This window comes from Marmota monax, unplaced genomic scaffold (genome assembly GCF_021218885.2).
Source record: "Marmota monax isolate L192 unplaced genomic scaffold, Marmota_monax_Labrador192_F-V1.1 WCK01_AAM20220418_F8-fsc00001, whole genome shotgun sequence".
NCBI classification, from domain to species: domain Eukaryota; kingdom Metazoa; phylum Chordata; class Mammalia; order Rodentia; family Sciuridae; genus Marmota; species Marmota monax.
In genome coordinates this window covers 62,063,505-62,086,638 of record NW_026693777.1, presented here as the reverse complement: position 1 = coordinate 62,086,638, position 23,134 = coordinate 62,063,505, and the positions used below count along the sequence as shown (strand labels likewise).

The 23,134-nt window shown below is 32.8% G+C and overlaps 1 protein-coding gene across 2 annotated transcripts in view; it reads left to right on the top strand.

Moving 5' to 3' along the window:
- Positions 1–23,134, top strand: part of LOC124104343 (intermembrane lipid transfer protein VPS13C) — a 46,114-nt gene that overhangs the window by 11,037 nt on the left and 11,943 nt on the right. Inside the window, exons 5-17 of one of the 2 annotated variants that reach the window (XM_046461217.2) lie at positions 148–229; positions 340–409; positions 1,013–1,124; positions 1,254–1,367; positions 3,197–3,336; positions 5,168–5,249; positions 6,226–6,339; positions 7,040–7,115; positions 7,390–7,553; positions 8,823–8,868; positions 11,713–11,836; positions 12,313–12,427; positions 17,957–18,045. In XM_046461217.2, coding sequence (XP_046317173.1) covers positions 148–229; positions 340–409; positions 1,013–1,124; positions 1,254–1,367; positions 3,197–3,336; positions 5,168–5,249; positions 6,226–6,339; positions 7,040–7,115; positions 7,390–7,553; positions 8,823–8,868; positions 11,713–11,836; positions 12,313–12,427; positions 17,957–18,045 — 1,328 coding nt within the window. Of the gene's footprint in view, positions 1–147; positions 230–339; positions 410–1,012; positions 1,125–1,253; positions 1,368–3,196; positions 3,337–5,167; positions 5,250–6,225; positions 6,340–7,039; positions 7,116–7,389; positions 7,554–8,822; positions 8,869–11,712; positions 11,837–12,312; positions 12,428–13,296; positions 16,932–17,956; positions 18,046–23,134 lie in introns of those variants that run through there. The other variant, XM_046461218.2, reaches the window with a different exon arrangement.

Sequence of the window (23,134 nt, the reverse complement as noted above, 5' to 3'; positions counted from 1 at the left end):
TAAAGATTTAAAGTAAAAATTTTATTGGTACCATATGTATGTGCTGATAGTTAAGATTAAATTAATGTTTTTCATAATACCTGTGAAACTGAAAGTTTATGTCTAAATAATTTAAAATTTTGCTCCGTTGATTTCCTTTTCTTTCAGGTTGATAATCAGTTACCAGGTACAATGTTCCCTGTTGTATTTCATCCTGTGGCCCCTCCAAAATCTATTGCTTTGGACTCAGGTAAAAAACAAAAGAAATACAGGTATACCTTATTCATAGAAGTTAGACCTTAGTTTGACCTAGTATTAAGCTTTGATAATTTCACCTTTATTCTTTTTTTTTTCTTTTAGAGCCCAAACCTTTCATTGATGTGAGTATCATCACACGATTTAATGAGTACAGCAAAGTCTTACAATTCAAGTAAGAAAGATTTCTGCTGTTTATCTAAAGGAATTTAAAACACTCTGTTTTGAAACTAAATATTACTCTTTTTGAAAATGACTTCTGTATAAAAATTATTTTCCAACTGAACCTATTAATGTACTTTTGGTTGAGTAATTTTTTATGAGTATTTATATAATAGTGCATGTTTTAAAATGTAGAATTCCTTCAACCACCTTCACTGTTTTAGAATATAAAATAGTGAAAAAGAAATGAAGTATGTATTTGTGAGCTGTCTTCTTTCAAGCACTTGCTATACACTTTAAAAATTGGGTGATTCTTGCTACATCTTCTAATTATAATTATGTTTACTGTGACACGATACATTTGAGTGCTTGGGACTTCTGAGTGCTATTAATACCATATATTACCTCAGTATTACTCAGTACCTCTCTACTACCTCAGTGAAGTTTTTAGTGTACTGAAAGTATCAGTCTAAGTAGACTTCAATCTTATTAACATGATTTTTAAGAGACAAAGAAATAAGATCTTACTGTGGACTTTGATAAAATCATAGTTTTAACATTGAAAATCACCAGGATTGATTGAAACCCTTTTCCATCTTAATTTTTTTTTCCATAGGTATTTTATGGTCCTTATTCAAGAAATGGCCTTAAAAGTTGATCAAGGATTTCTTGGAGCTATTATTGCACTGTTCACTCCAACAACTGATCCAGAAGCTGAAAGAAAACGGGTAACGATTTTTATTCCTTGGGAAAAATACAAAGTTAAAAAATTTAAATCAAATTATAATAGATAAAAAGTTTCTGAGCAAATTATAGTAGATAAAAAAATTTACATTTTTCTATTTAATTTTTTTCAGACAAAATTAATCCAACAAGATATCGATGCTCTAAACACAGAATTAATGGAGACATCAATGACTGATATGTCAATTCTTAGTTTCTTTGAACATTTCCATATATCTCCTGTTAAGGTTTGTTATAATAATTATCTTGAAAATTTAGTGAAATTGTTTTAGAACTTTTAAAGGGTCTGTGTTTAAATGTAGCTTCTTATTTGTTTCATCACATTATTTGCCAGGAACTTTGTTTGATTAATCATAATAATTAAGACAATTCTCTGTAATGTATGTCAGTCATAATTCTCACAGATAAACCATCAGATCATGTTCTCTAGTCTTGAATTAATCACCTCTTTATTCAAGGAAGAAGCTGACAAAGGCACTTCTTAATTAAGCATAGCAGTGCTCACCAAGATTTAATGTTTTGGTTGCACTTTGTAACTACTAGCACTGTCTAAACAGTAAGCTATGAGTGCTCTTGACCAGAATGTGAAAACGCTGAAGTCGGTAGTATACTGTTCATGGGGTGTTCTTCTCATTTCCAGAATTTGTTTGTAACTAAGGAAGTGGAAAATTGGATACCTTTCACTTGCCTGATTTTGTGCTTTATGAACCCATTTCCTTTTCCCTTTTTGTTGTTTTTACTTTTACAGGGGAAGACTACAGCTAGCAAATATACAAATGCTATCAACCATAATGCTCTGAACTTGTGTAATGGGCCAGATTTACAATTAAGTAACTCTTTAAAATATCGATGATCCTTTACATTCTCAAAAACTGTTGATAGCAGTTTCATTTTCATTTTCAATCTATTCAGCTAAATGAATGGATTTATAAAATAGAATTATTTTAAATTTATATATTAGTTTGATGGTATCAGACATAGCAACAGTATCAAGTGTAAGATTTATATTGTTTTATATGATATATTATATACAATTTCTTACGAGTAAATGAAAATCAGTTATTTATGGGGTTAAACAATACCTTCAACAAAAATTTACTGAATGCCTGTTATAAAATTGCCATGGAGGTACAAAATAACTTCATGGAATTTATAATCTTGGGGAGTATTAAAGGTGATTTACTTATTCATGTTTTTAGGCACACTGGGAATTGTGCCATGAAGTTGAATAATGAGCCACAGTTATTTTCTTAGTACTTGGTGATTTTGCCTTAGGGAAAGGTAGGAGCTCTTTCCACCTGAGCTTATCTTCCTGGACCTCAACACTCCCTGACTTTACACATGGGTAATCCACATTAAAGAAAAAACAAACCAGGTTTTCCTGGCCTCACCCTATGTCCATTCTACTCGAGCTCTACATCATTTAGGTAAAATGCAGAATGAGAAAGGAGAGTGATCAACTTTATTTGTCATGTTGAATTATCTTTTATATATCTGTTCTTGCACTATACACCAGTGTTGATACAGCAAAAAATGTAAGCCAGATGGAAATGGGAAAATCCCACATTTAAGTAATCAGTGGGAGTGTCTATGGAAGCTGAAAACCTTATTACTCTTTTAAAAACTTATGGCAACTTGCTAACTATTACCATATTTGTCATGTTATTGTTGTGACATAGTTATATCAGTTATTATCTTAATTTTTCCATAAATGATTTACTTTAATTGAAAATAAGTAATATCCATTGTTCTGATGGCAGACTACTTGCGACATGTTTTTTTTTCTTAAGATGATTATGCCATTTTTGTGAAAGCTCTCCTCCATATGAAAATGGTATTTATACTTCAAATAGAGCTTTCTTTTTGAGTTAGACTGTAATTTTTTTATCAAAAAAAAATGAGAATCAAAAGTATATTCTGTGTAATGTTCACAGGAATAGATTGGGAATCAAATTAATTTTGAAGGATACATTTGGTTGCATCCGACAATCTGGTACCTAAGTATTTAATTTTTTTGTTTTTATGTTTCATTTATTGAACCTGATTTTTCTTTCAGTTGCATTTGAGTCTGTCTCTGGGTTCTGGAGGTGAAGAATCAGACAAAGAAAAACAGGAAATGATTGCAATTCATTCTGTTAACCTGCTGTTGAAAAGCATAGGTGCTACTCTAACTGATGTGGATGACCTTATATTCAAGTAAGACTTGTTAAAGTTCATTGGAAAGCATTTGTACCATTTGTGCCAAAGTTATGTTCCTGGATATCCTCTCCATTTGTACCACATTAGACTAGAAAATAGATGTCTCTTACTACTCATACTTGAAAAGTTTGGTTCATTTCTTTATATACTTTAGGTATGCTTATTTTATTTGTTACAATTAAGGGTGAATTTTTTTGGATACTCATATCTAGATAATGCATGAATGTAGAATAAAAATGGAATTATTTTAGTATAGAATATTGTAAAGGAACTGTATTTTAAAATAGTTATTTTAAGAAATATGTAGCAGTTGGGTAAGATTTCAGTATAACCATTTAGCAAAGTTGGAAATAAGAACTCCTTGCTACATTTAATGTGAGAATGTTTATGTGTGACAGACAAATGTACATTCAATCATTATTTGAATTCAATATTTAACTAAGGTATTAGAACAAATAGTTACTTGGGAATACAAAAAAGTCCATTTCTCATCTCACATGTGCACTAAATTTTAGAGGAAATGAAGGATAAAATACAAAATTCAAAGTGAAGAGACTTAAGAGAAGTTAATTATTATCAAATTTTGAGAAGTCCTTTCAAGATTAAAAGCACTGAGAAAAAAAATACAAGATATTTTGACTACATAAAAATTATGGAGATATAACTCAATGGTAAAGCTCTAGCCTAGGTTGTGCAAGGTCCTGCATTTGACACCCATCACTGCAAAGTGAGAGAGGGAGAGACCACTTTATAGCAAAATTGGTGAAAACAATTAAGGAAAAAACTGGAAAATACTGATAATTATGACAGAGGTGATAAATCATCTTAATATTGAGCATTGATGAAAAAATCTAAAGATAATAGCCATAGGAAAATAAGAGATAATTTACAAAACAGATCATGATTGACAGGTATTGGAGTTGTCTGACTTTATTTTTACAATATATATAATTTGTCAAAGATTTCAAAATATGAGTAATCCTAGTACTAGAGCGAGTTGGATCTAAGAAATGTGCACTTTTTTATTCTTTTGGTATGAATGGAAGGATGTGAGTGTGTGTGTTGAGATATCATATTATATTTACATCATAAATATATACATGTATATATATCACACATATGTTATTGTTATCTTTCCCTTAGTAATTGTTTTATGGGGGAATTCAGTTTAAGAAACTTTAAAATGCAACCAGAGAGTTACATAAAATATACACATGGTAACATTAATTTTTTTTTTTTAAACCAGAAATTGGGCATGTCTGACCATTGTTCTTTATGGCACCACCACAAAACGGAATGCTAGGCATCTGCTCAAAATGATGACATAGGAGTTTTGAATAAAGATATAGAGAAATATGTTTGCACAATGTTTAGAATAAAAGTGGCATACAAAATGTTTTAGATATTTTATAGTTGCACAGAAAAGAAAGAATTCAAAGTGGGAAATGAGAACAAATTTAAAAATTATGGTATGGGTGGATGATTGTTGACTTTTTAAAACTATTACTCTTTTTGTTTATGAAAAATTTATGAGACTATACTATATTTATAATAATTTTGTTACCATAATGATAAGACATCAACCATAAATTGTATGTGGCAGATATACAAAGTTAATTGTGAAAGAAATAACTATGACTAGTTATTTCAGCTATTGCTGAAATTTCAAGTCCTTTTTTTTCAGAAAATAATCTCTTTTTTTTAGTTTTAAACATCAGAAATGTATTGGTTGCTCAAAACATTACATTGATCTTGACATATCATATATCATACATTTGTCCAGAAAATAATCTTAATATCATTAAATCTTTCCTTTTTCTCCTCCCAGACTTGCTTATTATGAAATTCGATACCAGTTTTACAAGCGAGATCAGCTCATGTGGAGTGTTGTTCGGCATTACAGTGAGCAGGTAATTTCCCATCATAGTAGCTCATAAGGAATATACTTCATAAAATATTTAAGCAAAATATTTGCATGTAATTGTATAGTGTGTGGTAATGTTTACATATTTACCTCAATTTGTAATCTCAATACTTAGTGATTTCTTAAATGATTAATTTTTCTTTCTTCTACCACTCTTTATATTCCTTTTAAAATTTATTCCCATGCTATTTTCCCTTTGCAGTAATACCTTTTCAACTTTGGGAAATAATAGTGACTTTGGAATCATTAACTTAAGTTCTTCGGTGACAGCAGTTTCTAAATGTAGTCTAGTGGAGTTGTAGGAGGAATTCTAAGCCAGTTTCCTTCCTTTGCATCAGTCACTTCATGGTTTGGGTGTGTATACAAAAAGTAGTTGTTTCAGGCCACTCAGGTACCATTGCTGTGCCATGGAGCTGCATGGTGATATTTCTTTTTCCATCTTCTGCTGGAAGATCTTTTCACCTATAGTAATATAGACGTTATTATTATTATATGTTCAAATAAGTTATATTGTCCATTTTTTCAGTTAATAATTATTCTTCATGTAGTTCATTAGTAAAAGTGATGATAATACAATAAAAAACAACTAACAATTACTGAATTACATGTTCATTTAATATATTCTCACCATGCAACATGAGTATAACCTCCTGTGTTAATAGATGAAAAGGCTGAGGCTGATAGAGACTAAGTGACTTGTCCAAGGTCACATAACTGCTTATTAACAGACTGTGCCTTAAACTTAGTTCTGTCTAATTTGAGAGCTCCATGTAAAGTGTAACACAGTGCCTTGTACTTACAATATTGAAGATCTGGTAATGTATGTAGTTGTTGTTCTACCAGCTTGCCTGAAAACACAAACCTAATTTAGTCAGCATCCCACTTTTTTCCTATTAAGTGTGGCTTGATGTTGTTTCTGTCAACAGTAGTAAATAATTTACTGGGTTTTTTTTCTTCTTTAGTTTTTAAAACAGATGTATGTCCTTGTATTGGGCTTAGATGTGCTTGGAAACCCATTTGGATTAATTAGAGGTCTGTCTGAAGGAGTGGAAGCATTGTTCTATGAACCCTTCCAGGTATTATTTTTTTTTAATTTCAGTATACATATAGAAAAATGGATATTCTATTTTTATTGACAAATAATAATTCATATTTTAATTGTATCTAGGAACTGAATAATGTTTAAATACTTAAAAATCAATTTTACATTTTTTATTTAAAAGTACTTGAAATGATATTGAAAGGTTATTTTAAAACTAAATGAGCATGTCTAGTGCTCTTCTGGGCAATAAATGTGCCCATGTCTTCCACAAAAGAATTAATGGGGCATTAAAACTGACTTTGCTTCATATTCAAGCTTTCAACAGACTTGTTCAGGAGCCTAGTATAGTGAGGGTTTTAATAGGACAACACAGAAAGAATAAATGAAAGAACAAAGAGTCCAAAATATGTGGACTCAGTCTATTGCTAGTGTAGTCAGTTTGAGCATTCTAAAGGAACTTTATACTGGAAGGCCAACTTCAGATTATAATTAAAGCCTATGATTCACACCTGTTAAATTTGTCATCTTATGGAATCCTCTGAGGTCATGTGTGTTTAAAATATTTTCTATCACAGTGGGTGTGGTGTCATTATTCGGGATATAGGATAAAAATTGTTGCATCCCAGTCTTTATGGATCATAACACATTCTGTGTCTTCACAGAAACCCTGAAATATTAGATTGAAAGTCTTAAACTAATTTAAATTTTAAGTAGTAAACTTTTCTTTGAGCCAGGGTGCTGTTCAAGGCCCTGAAGAATTTGCTGAAGGATTAGTGATTGGAGTAAGAAGTCTCTTTGGACACACAGTAGGTATGTATCACCTGTGTGTGTGTATATTTCCTTATTTTTAAATGGAAAATAAAAGTAGCCTGCTGATTTTCTAGTATAACTTGATGGTGTTGAATCACTGTACTTTATTTAAATAAGTTTATTCCTCTTCTTGATAAATGGCAAAAAATAATTTCTACATTTTTGCATATGAGGATTTTAAGCACCTATTAGTTTAAAACAGTTGTATATTGTGTACTGTGATGATGGTTTTCTAAAGAAACAATGTGACTCACTCTCCTGGGCCTTTTTGTAGGTGGTGCAGCAGGAGTTGTATCTCGAATCACAGGTTCTGTTGGGAAAGGTTTGGCAGCAATTACAATGGACAAGGAATATCAGCAAAAAAGAAGAGAAGAGATGGGTCGACAGCCTAAAGATTTTGGAGACAGCCTGGCCAGAGGAGGGAAGGGCTTTCTGCGAGTAAGTCTCCAGCTGACTCTTCAAAAACCCTTGACTTTTATATATGTATACTTTAAAATATGCACTCTAGCTATCATTTGAAACTTAGAATGCCACTTATGAGTCTAGGTCTGTCAGAGTAGCAATAGTGATAACTTTGGGAGCTGTGGTTTTCTTTTTGCTCTCCTTCCTCCCTGGCTCCACCAGTGCTATTCCCAAATCCCCAACATAGTTTTCCATTTGGACTGGGATATCTCTAATTGATGGCACCTTAGCCCTAGTGTGGAAGGGGAGGAAGTGAGCAGCAGGGGAATATGGTAGTGGTGATATTAGAGGGAGTAAGGGCTCTTGAGAGGCAGATTTAGTCCTCTAGTCATCCATTTTTGTGCAAGGAATGTATGAAACTTAAGTGATAAACCAGGAACTGCCTTTCATTGCTTTTTAAAACTTCTAAACTTATGTAGATATCATGTGACTACTGCTTAATTATATAGGTACTGAGTGAATTCTTTCCTTACAAATCATTACAAGAACATTTAAGTTCTATTTTTAATAAAAAGTATTAAAACAACATAGATAAAGCTAGAGTATTCTTTATCACCCCTCACCGCTTTCTAGAGGTATGTAATCTTTTCAGTTTAATGTGTGTTCAGTTCTCTTTCTATGTGTTTACAGAATATAAAAGTAATTTTAGTTAGTACCATTACTTGAAATTATTAAGAACATGTAAGTACTTTAATATTTTAAGTTTGGAAATAATTTTAGGAAACTGCAACTGCTGTGTTTGAGCCAGTGACTTTTAATGTCTGTTATATACTCTAAAGTACTTTGTCAGAATTACTTGCTACCTTGGGAGTTTCCTTTATTTTCAGTTTTCTACACTTTCACTAATTTGCAAAGTAATCTCATTAAAATTTGTAATTAGATCTTAGAGATATTTCACTCTACTCATTTTTACTGACGTAGAAATTGAGGCTTACAGATAATGAATCAACTGCCTGGATTATATAGCTGAATATACCAGAACCGGAGTTAGAATATTTTTATTTACTGCTCTTTCTATTATAAGATTTTACTTCTGTAAGGTGTTCTAATTTAAAATTTTCTGTGATTTAATATTTATAAAATCACAGTGCTCACTTATATGTGCATGTTGTTCACATTATCAAGTCCTGTTTTTTAAAAAGCAATCGTTTCTAGTATGTGTGTAGAGACCCCTAGTGTTGGTTTAAAATGAAGCACCTTCCCTTCAGTCAAGGCTGTGACTGATTTTTTTTTTTTTTTCCCCAGGGAGTTGTTGGTGGAGTGACAGGAATAATAACAAAGCCTGTGGAAGGTAGGTTGAGAAGGGCTCCTTCCTGTGCAGAGCTGGAAGAGCTGATGCTTGACTAGCAGTTGTTGTTACTACTAGATGTTTAATAGAGAGAGTACGGACTATATTTTATATACATAGTCTTCAACTGTAATATATTTTCTTCAGAAAGCAGAAAGATTAAGTAGTGTCTGTGATTTAGACTTTGAGTGCAGGTTTCAACAGTTCCATCGACAGTCTAGATTCTTTGGGGCCCTTAGGAGCAATTGGCTTGTTTTTTTTATTTGTTTTTATTCCCATTAAAAAAAATAATGTGCTCTCTGTTGTAATTCCTATCAAAAGCCCATGTGACTTCTGTGCAGCAATTGACAAGATGAATCTAAAATTTATGTATAAATTGGAGAGTCTTAAATTAGCGGAAGCAATCTCAAAAAAAAAAAAGAGCAAAATTGAAGGACTTACACTTTCCAACTTTAAAACTTACTATAGTATAAAGCTGCAGTAAACTAAGCTTGATACTGATATTAGTATAGACAAATAGATCAATGGGATACAATTGAGAGTCCAGAAATAAATCCTTACAATTATGGTTAATTGATCTTTGACAGGGGTTCCCATTCCTTTTAGGACTATAAGCCTATTCCTTGAACACTAGGTTGTGTCCATTCTATAGAATAGAATGATCATTTTAACAGATGGTGCTGAGACATCTTATATCCACATGATAAATGAAATTGAACCCTTACCTACACTGTATATTTATGATTAAATTCATAAATGTAAGAGAGAAACTATATAACTCAGAATAGATTAAATGCATAAATATAAGAGCAGAAGTATAAAACTCAAAAGAAAATATAGAAATAAATCTTTATTACTTTGGGTTAGGTAAAGCCTTTCTAGATGTGTGTCAACTGGACATTATCAAATTTTAACATATTTGTTTCTCAAAGGGCACCAACAAGAAAAGGAAAAGAGCTGCAGGATGGGAGAAAATTTTTTGCAAATTATAAGAGACTTGTATCTTGAGTATGTGAAGAACTCTTATAACTCAATAGGCAAAGGACATGAATAGGCATTTCTCCAAAGAAGATATACAGATGGCTAGTAAACATATTTCATTGGTCACATGGAAATGTAAATCAAACCACAGTGAGATACTACATTACACCTACTACTAAAGTCAGGTGTTAAAGAGAATGTGGAGAGATATGATCCTCATGCCCCGCTGGTGGGAATATAAATAAGTACAGCCATGTTGGAGAAAAATAATCTGGCTTTGCCTCGAAAGGTTAAACCTGGAGTTACCATATGACTCAGTCATTCTTCTCAAAGATATATATCCAAAAGAACTGAAAAAGGTGTCCAAACAAAAGCTTGTATGTGAATATTCATAGCATTATTCACTGTAGACAAAATGTAGAAAAATCCTAAATGTCTCTCCCCTGATGAATGAATAAATTAAGACATGGCATATCTATACAATGGAATAGGGTTTAATTATAAAAAGAAATCAGGTACTAACACATGCTACAAGATGAAAGACACCTATGCTTGAACACATGCTACAAGATGAAAGACACCTATGCTTGAAAACATGATACTTAGTAAAAAGAGCCCAGGTATAGTAGTCTACATGTTCAGTGATTCCATTTGTTTGAAATCCAGAATAGGAAAATCCATAAAGATAGGAAGTTTCTCTAGATGGTTTCCTAGCTCTGGGGAGGGAGCAGGGAAAGGAAGTAAACTGGGTGGTAGGATCAAGTGAGGAAGGGTAGGGGAAAATGGAGAATGGAGGAAGATTGCTAATGGCCATAGGCTTTCTTTCATGTGAAAACTTTTGCAATAAGGTTGTTATAATTTTTAAAAGTACACTGCTTGAAAAATCTTGATGGTTGTCACAAAAAGAGAGAGAGAGAGAGAAGGTTTTCCTGTCAGTTCTTAGACCTTCCAGTCACTAATGCTGACTAAACTCTTAGGTCAATAGTTCTGAAACTTGAGCATGCCTTAAGGATTTGATGAAGTAATTATTAAAACATAGATTGCTGTCCCCACACCTTCTAATTTCTGATTTAGGAGGTCTGGGGTGAATTTGCATTTAACACTTAGAGAACCACGATTTTATCACATTAAATTTAAATTTAACTTGTTCAGAATTTCAAATTCTTGAAGTTTTCTGGATTTGAAGCAGGTCAGAGACCCCCCTACCGAGAGACCCTCACCATTAATTAAGCAGAAACCCCCACCATATTTGTGGCTTGTAAATCCCCCCCTTTTCTCAGAAACCTTCTTACATATGATGTCAGAAAAAACTTCTAGCCAGGCAAGGTGGCACACATCTGTAATCCCAGCAGCTCAGGAGGCTTAGGCTCCAGGAGGATTGAGATTCAAAGCCAGCCTCAGCAAAAGTGAGGTGCTAAGCAACTCAGTAAGATACTATCTCTAAATAAAATACAAAATAGGGTTGCATATGTAGATCAGTGGTTGAGCACCCCCAGTTCAATTCCCAGTACCAAAAAAGAAAAGAAAAAACTTCTGCATGCAGAGGATATCGTGGTTGGTAGTTTCCTCTTTTTATAAATGCCAGGTTTGCAGGAAAAAAAAAAAAACTTGCAAAACTCCTGGTCTAGAGGATGGAAGTAAAGCACTTGTCATGTAAAACCTCTAAGCCCCTCCTCCCACTAGCTATAAATATAGTTCAAAGAATTGCCAAAATCTCTGATCAGAGAATTTGGACTGACTGCAGTCAATAAACCTGCTTCCTGAAAATTCCTTAGGTGTTCAGGCTTTTCTGTCCTACTTCAAGTTTGGCTCAGGTTTTTGCTTATTTTAAAATATCTTATATTCATTATTTATGGTTTTCTGAAGGTGCCAAAAAGGAGGGAGCTGCTGGATTCTTTAAAGGAATTGGAAAAGGGCTTGTGGGTGCGGTGGCTCGTCCAACTGGTGGAATCATAGATATGGCCAGTAGTACTTTCCAAGGCATTCAGAGGTATGGAGAGCATGTTGTGTGTGAGCTGTTTCTGTGTTCTAATTGGTACTAGGATTGCATAGATAGATGAGATGTTTTGCCTGCTCTTAAAGCTCTATGTTTCATTGGAAGCTTTTCAGCTTTACAAGGTAAAGTGCTACCAGAAAGGAATAAGAAAAAACATTTTATGGCTCAGTTTCTCTTTTATTCCACAGATGTTTGCTCATACTTTTGATTCGCAGGTACCAAGGATTCAAAGAGTAAATAATCCAATCTGTGCTTTTACTATTTGACATTTTCTTTTCCTTAAGAAAAGCGTGAGGGCCTTAGAGTCAGATAGTCATGGATTTAATGTTTTTTTGTTTTATCTTGGACAAGTTATTTAAAATTACTGATCATTTTTATAAAATATTTATGTGTCTAATCAGCATGTATAATTGTATTATTTTGAAAGATTCTCACTTAGTTTCTTACCCTTTTTCTGCTTTCTTATTCAGGGCAGCAGAATCAACTGAGGAAGTGTCTAGCCTCCGTCCCCCACGCCTGATTCAGGAAGATGGTATCATTCGTCCATATGACAGACAAGAATCTGAGGGCTATGACTTATTTGAGGTAAATTCTATTCTTCACAGTCATGAGTGATATTTTTTTTATTAAAATATTTTTTAGTTATACATGGACACAATATCTTTATTTTGTTTTATTTTCATGTGGTGCTGAGAATCGAACCCAGTACCTCACATGTGAGAGGCAAACTCTCTGCCACTGAGCCACGACCCAAGCCCATGAGTGATACTTAATTTAAAAAAAAAAAAAAAAAGATTTCAAGGGTGAGAATTTCATGGATGGGTCTTTAAGTCCCTGAATCGTGAACTTTTTTGAAGGATTATAAATGATTTGTAGAGTAGAATTTGACTGTTTTTAATTTTAACATAACATTTTAAATGGAAATAATGGGTAACTTTTTTTTTGGCACAGGAATAAAGCTTTTGTGTGTGTGTGTGCAGGAAAGATAATATCAGAAGATGTCATAGGCTATATCTGTTTCTGTGAAAACTCATGTAGTTAATGGTGTTAGTTTTGGTTTCCTGTTTTATAGGTAAATACTGGAATGTCATTTCTTTCTTTTCTCACCACCAAATTAATTTATTTGCACTACTTTGTACATCTAGGTTTATTTAAGTACATTAAACTGGAGGAAGAGAAAAAAGAGTGTATATGATTTATAATCTCATTAAACCTTGAAAATTAAAGTTTTTATATTTTGTTTTAGTTTTAACTTTATTATATTTAAAGTAATATATTCATGTATAAACTGCTATTCTCCCATGACTGATTTCCCCCAAAAGAAATAAGTATGTTCCTCTTGATATTAAAATGACTCTTAATTGTTTTTAACCTTTGCTTTTTATTATATATGACTATGTTTAAACTTTTTGTGTGTTTCTAACTTTTTTTTCTTTCTTTTTCTGCCTACACAGCAAGAACTGGAAATACAGGAGTAAATGTTTCCTATACTACTACTTGATTTCATCCTTAAAACTCAAAACAAACTGTGGTATTAATTGTGTGTGAATTTGATTGAGAGTCAATTTTAGTGAAATTTTCTTTATGGCTTTCACCTCCCTCTCAACTTTTTTCAGTAATGACTACAAATGAAAATGGTATTATATCTGGTAATACTTATACAGGGTTAAGAGATCCCCATAAAAAATAAAAGAATACAGGAAATCTCTGTTCTCTATTAATGGGAGAAAGACTACTGGGTCCAGAAGTAGACATTTATACTATTATTTTGAAAATCTTACCTTTTCAGGTGATGTTCATGTGCATTTCATGTAAAGTTGAAAAAGGGGATAGTTGTTATGTCCAGTCTAATAAATAACTTTTTTATGTTTGTGAGTCCTGATGATGGAATTACACCCATCTCAGCTTCACAAATCACTCTAAATTTGCTCAAGTATGGGACTATGAGTGGGGTACATGTTTTAATAACTGAACTGAATTCATCCTCAAATGAGAGCTGGCACATGAATTTTGAGAATATGTTCTTTCAGTGTTTCTATTTCTCCACACCTCTCCACCGCCACCCCTTGGTTCTTGTGGTGCTAAGGATCAAATCCAGGGCTTCATACACGCTAGGTGAGCACTCTACCATTGAGCCACATCCCCAACCCAACCTCTGTTTTTTCTTTTATAATCCCTTAGTACTATTCCTAAATAAATAGCAATAATTTTTAATTATGTTACATACATTTTCAGCCTTAAGTATTTAGAGTTTTAAAAAAAATTAATCTCCTTGTTAGTTATACTTATTTCAGAATTGTTTGGTTTACTTTTTATAAATAGAAGTAGAATATGTAATTAGGCAAATTATGTGGTTTTTGAATATGTATTTATTTTTAAAAACCAAACCTTTTTTGCTTTTAAATCCTTAGGGAAGATTCATCTTAATGAGAACAAAATAATAATGATTATAAATTATCATTTTAAAATCATTACTCCCATAAGTTAATTCTGTAAGTTACATTTGAATTTCTTTTTAAGATATCTTGTCTCACACCTTTCACACTCTCCCCAAAATTGAAACCAAAGTAAAACTTAGATTTCTAATGTGTTGTAAATTTGAAGATAGTGAAACTATCAATTGGATTATGTATTTTTTGATAACTGCAATTATTTAAATAATTAAATACTTCACATATAAAAACAAACACTTTAAAGAAAAAAGAAAGACCAGCCTGTGCTGGACATATGGAAGAAATATTACTTCTTCCCAAGGGGCTGAGGATGTAGCTCAGTAGTAGAGTGCTTGTCTAGCATTCAGAAAGCCCTGGGTTCAATCCCCTGCACACCACAAAAAAAAAAAAAAAAAGAGAGAGAGAGGTGGAGAAAGAAAGAAAGACTTCTGTAAGAGACCAAGTATAACAAACATGTAAGTATTAAGAGTAGCTGACAGGCTTTTCCTGTGCCTAGGTAATTGAAGTGAGGCAAGCAGGTCATGACATGTACAGTTTTCTATGAGAATCAAGCACAATAATGATTAAAGATGCTTTCTTGATCATCACCAATACTTACCCTTCCCAAGGCTCTTGGATAAATGCAGTAATTTTTTATTTTCCTGGTGTATTGCAATTTAAATGAGACAACTTTTGGGAATTTAAGATTTTTTTCTTATTGTTTACTTTCTGTTTATCTCTTTATGTTACTAAACCTTTCCTTGTGATTTCCCTTTTTACAATTATATGTCAATAAGCACAAAACTTCAAGAAACTTTGTTATTTTAGCTAAAGGTATAGTCACATTGTCTACATATAGTCATATGTATAGTAGTGTTTATTAGTTTTTTGCTAAGATATTAAACAGCCCTACTGAGCGCTGTGGTGCACACCTGTAATCCCAGCAACTCAGGAGGCTGAGGCAGGAGGATTGCAAGTTCTAGGCCAGCCTCAGCAACTTAGTGAGATCCTGTCTCAAAATAAAACATAAAATGGACTTGGGATATGGCTCAGTGGTAAAGCAGCTCTGGGTTAAATTCCCATTAACAAGTCAAAAAAAAAAAAAAAAAAGATTACGCAGCCCTTTACACTGTATTATCATTTACTGAAAGAAATACATTGTTTACTGCCAAGAGGATTTAGTAGCTTTTTTCATGGGTAGCAAGTGTAGGCATTTGATACTTGAGATATGTGTTCTTTTTCACCCTTACCCATCTTGCTATGATTGGCTAGTTGGGTAAGGAAAAGTATTTACTGATTTTTTTTAAAGCTATGCTGGATATACAGAAGAAAAAAAAGACTCTGACCTTAAGGGACCATGTATAATAAAATGAGTAAATAAAATCCTAGATCTTATTGTAATATAGGTATATTCTAAGTAAGTTATTCTTTCTGCTGAATACTGCATTGTTCTTTAATACTCAGCTTTTAGGATTTCTAAATCATATGCCATGATGTCATAGGATATGTTCTTCTGCCTGTCTGCTATCCTAAGGTCTTACTGTTTATATTACATACAATGCTTATATTGCACACCATGTGGCAAGTTTTTAAATTTAATGTCTATTTTGGTTTAGATGTTAATGATCATACAAGATTTGAAATGGTGTTCATTGCTTTTTCTTTTAAATTATTTTTTTCATGTTCTTAGAAATGTTTTACTAGCATTTAAAGTTCTTGTATTACCATCTATTTTTAAAATTTTGTATTTAATTTATTTTTTCTGTGGTGCTGAGGAATCAAACCCAGCACCTCACACATGCTAGGCAAGTACTCTACCAATAAGTCATTAGTGTACTAATATACTTAGTACATTAATTACTTAAATACTCTACCACTAAGCCCTTGCATTGCCATCTGCTGAGGTAGCCTTACACTGTATACTTCACTGTTTTTAATTCCTGACATTAAAGTTGTTCATTTTACTAATAGTAATGATGCTCTGATAAACATGATAACATATTTGCTTTTTCATGTTTTGTGTTATTTACTTATAATTAATTTTAAGAAATAATTACTGGAGAATGGCCTTTTGAAAAGTATTGTTAATTTACTCAAGTAGCATTTTGGGAAAGAGGGGGGTGAATATTCAATCACTGCTGTCATCAGTGACTGAATATCTTAATCTGAATCTCAGACTGTAGTGGATTTTTAGTGTATGAAAAAGATGCTTTTCTAAAGTGTGTTAATGGTGATAAATTATACTTTAAAAACTCTTAATTTGAAACACAGTAGTCTAAGAACTAATGGAAATGCATAAAAGATAAAAAGACGGTAGACTTTCTTGTACTTGCATATCTAAATATTTTAACATTTAACTTTCATGCTAAAAAATACACTATATTATTATATTTTCCCCCATTTTGCTCTTTGAAGAAATTGAGGCATTTTATAAATAGCAAAAGCTTTTTGCTAATTCCCATAGGAGGGCTTGAAACAAGTGACCATCGCTGTGAAAACTGCTCTTCTGTGAGATGCATCCTACAGATGAGACCCCAGTTTTGTGGGGATTTCTCTTCCCTGTTCATGGCTATTTGTAACTGTCAAAGAATGACTGGGGACCAGACTTCTTTTAAAAATGTATATTTAAGCATTAAAATAATGTCAAGTGTGCTTTCTCTGCTTGTGTTGATTTTGATTATATTGTCCTTTTTAATAATATTCGTGGAACAATCTTGGTTGTAAAGCATTATGGTCTTATTCAGTGTTTATGTTCTGTATTATATATTATCACCTGATCTTTAATCATGAATTCTAGACATTCAGTAATTATTTTATTAGCATATATTATAAAAATATTTATTGTTTTTAAGATGTATTTACTAATTCAATAATTTTAAGATAGTGGAGAAGGAAAATAAATATTTTAATGTGCTATGATTTGTATTTGAATTATATTATTCATGCTCATATTTGTCTTCAGAAATAAATTATGCCAACTATTTTGAAATCTTAGAAATTCTCCATGTTCATGTTAATATCATAATTATATTTTCTTTTTGTAAGAAATATGATTTACATATAAATCTGCTTTTTAATGCATGTTTAATCTATACAGCCAAGTATTTAAAAACATTGAACATCAGTTCTTTTGGAATTTTATCATTGGTATAACATCTACCTCTCTGTAAATCATTGGTTGGGTCTTAACTTTGGAGATGGATTTTAGACCTCCATCAAAAAATTCTGATGGGACACATGATCTGTCCTCTGAAAATTGTTTCAGCACCACATTTTAAAAATTTTATATTCTATGCTACACAGTTTGTAGATCCACCTGAAAGTCCTTGCTGTGAACTTCAGTAATGCTAAATCAGCAGTTTGTATTAGCATATGTTTATGTTTCTTACCTAAAATGTGTGATTATTTCTGATAGATACTTTAAAATTTCTGTGTCACCACAGAATAAAATACAAGATGATCACTTGGTAAGCACTTAATACATATTTTTTCTTTAAGGGCAGCAATGGAAGTTAGCTTATAAACACACTATGGGTATTTTTCTAGCTTTGTGTGCCAATATGTAGAACTGTGCTTTTGTTCCTAATAAAATTTTTCCAATGTTCTTATTATAATTAGCTATTACACAAATATTACTTGAATATATAAACTTCCCAAATCTTAACTCTTGTTTTCTTTTCAGAATCATATCAAAAAGTTGGAAGGAGAGACTTACCGATACCACTGTGTTATTCCTGGAAGCAAGAGAACAGTACTGATGGTTACAAATAGGTATTATTTTAGGCAACATTTTTCAAGTACAACTTAGTTGTATAGATCATAGGAATTTTTAAGGCTGAAATGGCTGAGGATTTAAAGGACTGTACTGCAGTGGAAAAATATTAATTGCCATAGAATCACAAAAATACAGATCTAAATAGGTCCTTTGAGATCATCTGTTCCAATGCCCTCATGTTGGAGATGATGAAACTGAGACTTAGCATGGTTTACGAAGTAATCCAGATGAGAGGACTCCTGAGATTGGAGTCTGCAATGGGCTTTACACCAGCAGTAGTGGCACCAGTGTAAATGAGTTACAGTTCTAGTTATAGAGGTTAAAACATGAGTGACTTATTCTTACTGGGTTTTATTTGAGGTGATTACTATATCTTTTTAAAGGGATGACATTATTTCTGTGTATTTGTCCCACACCCTCCTAAGCATTTTTTAAGTGCTAGATACTTTTTCAAAAAAAAAAAGAAAAGGATTTGTATTAAACTATCTGCTTATTTTCTTGGAATTTACCCTAGAAATAAATTCATCTCAAAACGACTATTATGGAGTAATAATTTTTCAGAACTTTCTAAGTGATTAAGGCAAAGTACTTAAGATAGACAAGACTCTGCCTTCGATTCCTCAGAATTGCCTTTAAATACACCTGGATGGGAAGGAATATAAGGACTTGGAGATAAACAAGTCTGTTTAAAGAGAAGTTTAACCAGTCATGTAAGAGAATGTTATGTAGTCTTCACATCTATTAAAAATTAACACAAAGTAATTCATCTAAAAAACAGCTTAATTTTACAATTTTACACATTCAACAAGTAATCACTCATTGGTATGCCTGTGATGTTATTGTTTCCATTAGATTAAAACAAAAACAATGTTTATTTTGCTGCATATTGTGTTTAGCTGACAGTGGCAGTATGTTAATTTTAAAATTATTATACCTGTTATGTAAATTAATGTTAGATAAGGGGATCCAGTTTTTTGTGTGTGTGTATGTGTGTGTGTGTGTGTGATAATTATTACTTTTAGTTTTGTTTGATATAAGGCATTCTGTGGAAATATTACTGTATACATTATGTACCTGTTTTTTGCATCAAGAAACTTGAAGAATAATAGTAATTTTATGTAGTCTCTTAAAGGAACTTTTAAAAAAAATATTTATTAGTTGTCAATATACCTTTATTTTTTATTTATTTATATGTGGTACTGAGAATTGAACCTGGTGCCTCACACATGCTAGGCAAGTGCTCTGCCACTGAGCCACAATCACAGCCCCTCTTAGGGAACTTTTTATGAGGCTGTTAGTAAAACAGTATTCCTGACCACTATAGTGACATTGTTGCCCCTGCTAGTTTTAGAACATTCTAACATGGATTTCTTTGAGATAGTTATTATTATGTTGATCTCTTTGACCCTATGATTACCAAAAAAAAAAAAAAAAAATCTGTCTATCTCATTTCTTCCAAATACAGCATTCTTTAAAATAGCTTTTTTTATTGCTAGTTATATTTATCCATTTATAGATAATATTGAACAAAATCAATAAACTTTCTTTAAAGGGCGAGGTATAAATTCAAGGACTGTGCTTTCTTTCTCAGCTTTTTGAATCACTCTGCCCTTGTGATGGTAAAGATAGCCATGACCACCGGTGTATTAAAAAATGGTCATGGCGACACTCCAGTAAAATCTTATTGAAATAGGCTTTGAGCTAGATTGGGCTCCACAGCCATAGTTTCCTACCCCTAATACAGATAATTTAAAAGATGAAAATAATTAAAGTTAACTAGACATTCTTGTTTATATCTTTTGTCCCAGTATAATTATTAAGAGCCATCTCTCTTATTTTTAGAATGTCCTGGTATGTACAATAAATTTAATCCATAGAATATTCTTTACCAACAGTTTTACCATCCAAAGTGACCACTATTTAGCTGACTTATCAGATTGTTGTAGTATAGTACCTGTATTTTTAAAAAATTATGTGCAAAAAATGAATTATGTACATTTTGGTAATCTAGGTTTTTATATATCAATATTACTATTATCATTTTCTCAAACCATTAAATTTTTTGACAACCTGACTTTTAATGACTAGATAGTATGTACCACAGTTTATTCAAGTATTCCCTTACTATTTGTTGTTCAGTTTCCCTTTTATCAATAGTGTATTATATCTTTGCAGCAAAATCGTTTTCTTGTTATTTCCTTGGAATAAATTCTTAAAAGTGAGATTGCTGGATTAAAAGTTGTGAGGTTTTTGAGGCCTTTTTATGTATTGCCAAGTCATTTTTCAGAAAGGTTCTGTTAGCTTTGTGTACAGCTGTATGTGTCCTTTCTTAAGTGATGCTAGTAATGGTGGAAAATAATTTGTTTTCATTACCAATTTTTAATTATTGATGAATATGAATGTTTTAATATATCAACCAGTTATATTTTCTATTTTGTGAATTACTTCTAATTTTTCAATGGTTTATTTTTTTTCCCACTGAATTTAAAACGTACTTTGCAAATTATTGTTACCAAAATATCCTTTATCGAGACTGGTAAAAATAGCTTATTTTTATTGCTTATTGCCAGTCTGGATAAAGGATATTTTGGAGGTTAGATTTTTTTTGCAAAAATTATTGATTAGTTTTTTTCTCCCCGATGTATTATTTCCCACTATATATTGGGTTTTCATTCAAAATTTATTTCAAGGTTCTTTTACTTAGTGGTTTTAGAAACAAAGCACATGTTTCATAACCTAAATTTATTAGGTTGTAGTTCCGCTAATTGATCTTAACTCCCCCATTGTTTATTTTGGTAATCTTTATTAGGAAATTGATCCTTGGGCAGACTTATTTTTTAGCTGTTAGTAGAGAGATATAGAGATGCCCCTTCCCTATCTGAAGGGGCACCTACAAACCATCAGTGACATTACTGTGTGTGATAGGTGCTAGGAAAAAGTGATGTACAGAGATTCTGAAGACATAGGAAAAGTTCTGATTACATTGATGTGGGGACCAAAGTGCCAAGGGGAAGAGTAGTAACTTTGTGTAGGAGGAGGTCCTGGAGCTGAGTCTTATAGTATGTGTCGCTGCCACTTGGTAACAAGAGGAAAGCAAAGATATAAAATGGAATGGTACTTGGAAGAGTCAAATCATGGCAGTGGCCTGATGGTCCAGTGTTAGCAAGAAAAGTATTGGGGTATGAAGCTAGAGTCATTTGTGGTTGCTTCTGTTATCTTAAGGTTTAGGTGTTATTATTAGTGTGACGGAGAATGACTAGTTCTTTTTTTTTTTTTTTTTTAAGATATAGCCTTTTATTTTATTGTGTGGTATTACTGGCAGCTTCTCATACAAGTTTTTGAACATAGCACACAAATGAGAATTTGCTTTTTATTTTCTTTCCCACTGAAGGCTTATAAACAATAAGTAATATGATGAGGTTTGTAATTTAAAAATCTCTGGCAGCTCTAGTTTAGATGCTAGATTGGAAGAGTCTGTGTAGATAGGGAATCAGTGGCTTGTAGTTTTTGTTGCTGCACAACAAATATCCCAGTGTGCCAAGCTCATTTAATGTTGGTAGAATTCAGTTGAACTCTGTCAGCCAGGGGGCTGTTATGAGCTCTTAAAAGCCACCTCATTCCTTGCTGTGTGTCTCCCTCCATCAAGCCAAAAAGGGCACTTTGAATTTGACTTCTTAGTCTCTGGTCTATATTTAAAGAGTCCATGTGATTAGGTCAGGCCTGCTGCATGAATTATTTTTACTTAGTTATCTGTGCCTTAATAACCAAAGCTATATCATGGGAGGAAATCTGTGATATTTATGGTCCTGAGATTATTCAGAACTATACATGAAGGGATAGGGAATCTTAGAGACCATCTTAGAATTTTATCTGCCACAGAGACTGTGATAGCTGTCTTGGTAGGAAGTGATAAGAGCCTAAATTAAAAGAATAAGAATTGAATAGGAGAAGGCTTAATAGATGGGCCTTGGTGACTGAAAATGAAAGAAAAAGGGATAGAAAAGGACTCTTTGGCTTTGGGTTTGAACACCAAAAGGATTAGTGGTACTATTTTTAGTAATTTGAGGGGAAAAAATGGTGTGTTTCTTGTTTTTGTTTTTTTAACTTAACTGGGTTTTGACAGCTTTGAGACATCAAAGTAGACTCAGTAGATAGGGAAACAAAGGTAGGTGGGTAGATAGACAAACAATAGGAATTTGGTTAAAAGTCTGGAGTCAAGATCTTGGAGTCCCCTTGTAAGGGTAGAAAATGACTGAGATTTAATAAACTTTGATAAACATGAAACAGGATTAAGAGAGTGAAGGAGACTTATGGTGGTAGGAGAGCAATAATATTGGTGGTCAAAAGAAGAGTTTAAAGATATACAGAATTGTGAATTACATTGGGCACAAGGATTTGTAACAGCCAGCTTTAACTCTTAGCTCTATCATCTGATCTAAACTGGGGCCTAGGGTAGGGGGAGTGGGATCTACTTTCTAGAGATATTTGGAAAAGAATGGGGTTGTTGAAAGTTGTTTGAGCAGCTTGGGGTCCTGGCATTATGGCACTTGGTAGGCTGGGGGCTGTTGTCCCTGAGCCTCCTTCAGGGCATAACACAGTCCCAAACAAGCCCAATGTTTTAATGGCTTCTCAGTTGAGAAATGCAGTCCAGAGGCCTGTTGCAGTTTCCTGCACTCCAGTGGTCACCAGGTTCATTTAATCCTACCTTCCAAACACCTCCTTCTTACAGCCATTGCCCTACTTGAGGCTCTCATTGCCTCCTGATTGGACTCTTAAGAAACTTCCCATCCAGAGTGTCTCATCATTGTATTTTTTCTGATACTCCAGCTGTAGACCCCTACATTCCTTAAATAAATCTTCCCTTCTTTGTATCCCTGTATTTGTCAGCGTGCTCTTCCCTTTGGACTCTCTTTCCCCTTTCTCAAGTAGAGAACCTCCTTGCATGTCACCTGCCTCACCAGCACTTGTCTTGCTGTACAGGGGCTTTTATTGACATGATTATTTCCCCTTCTAGCCTTTGAGTACCTCTCAAAGAGAAACCTTATCTTTCTGGTTTCTCTTACACCCTAGATATTTGTTGAATTA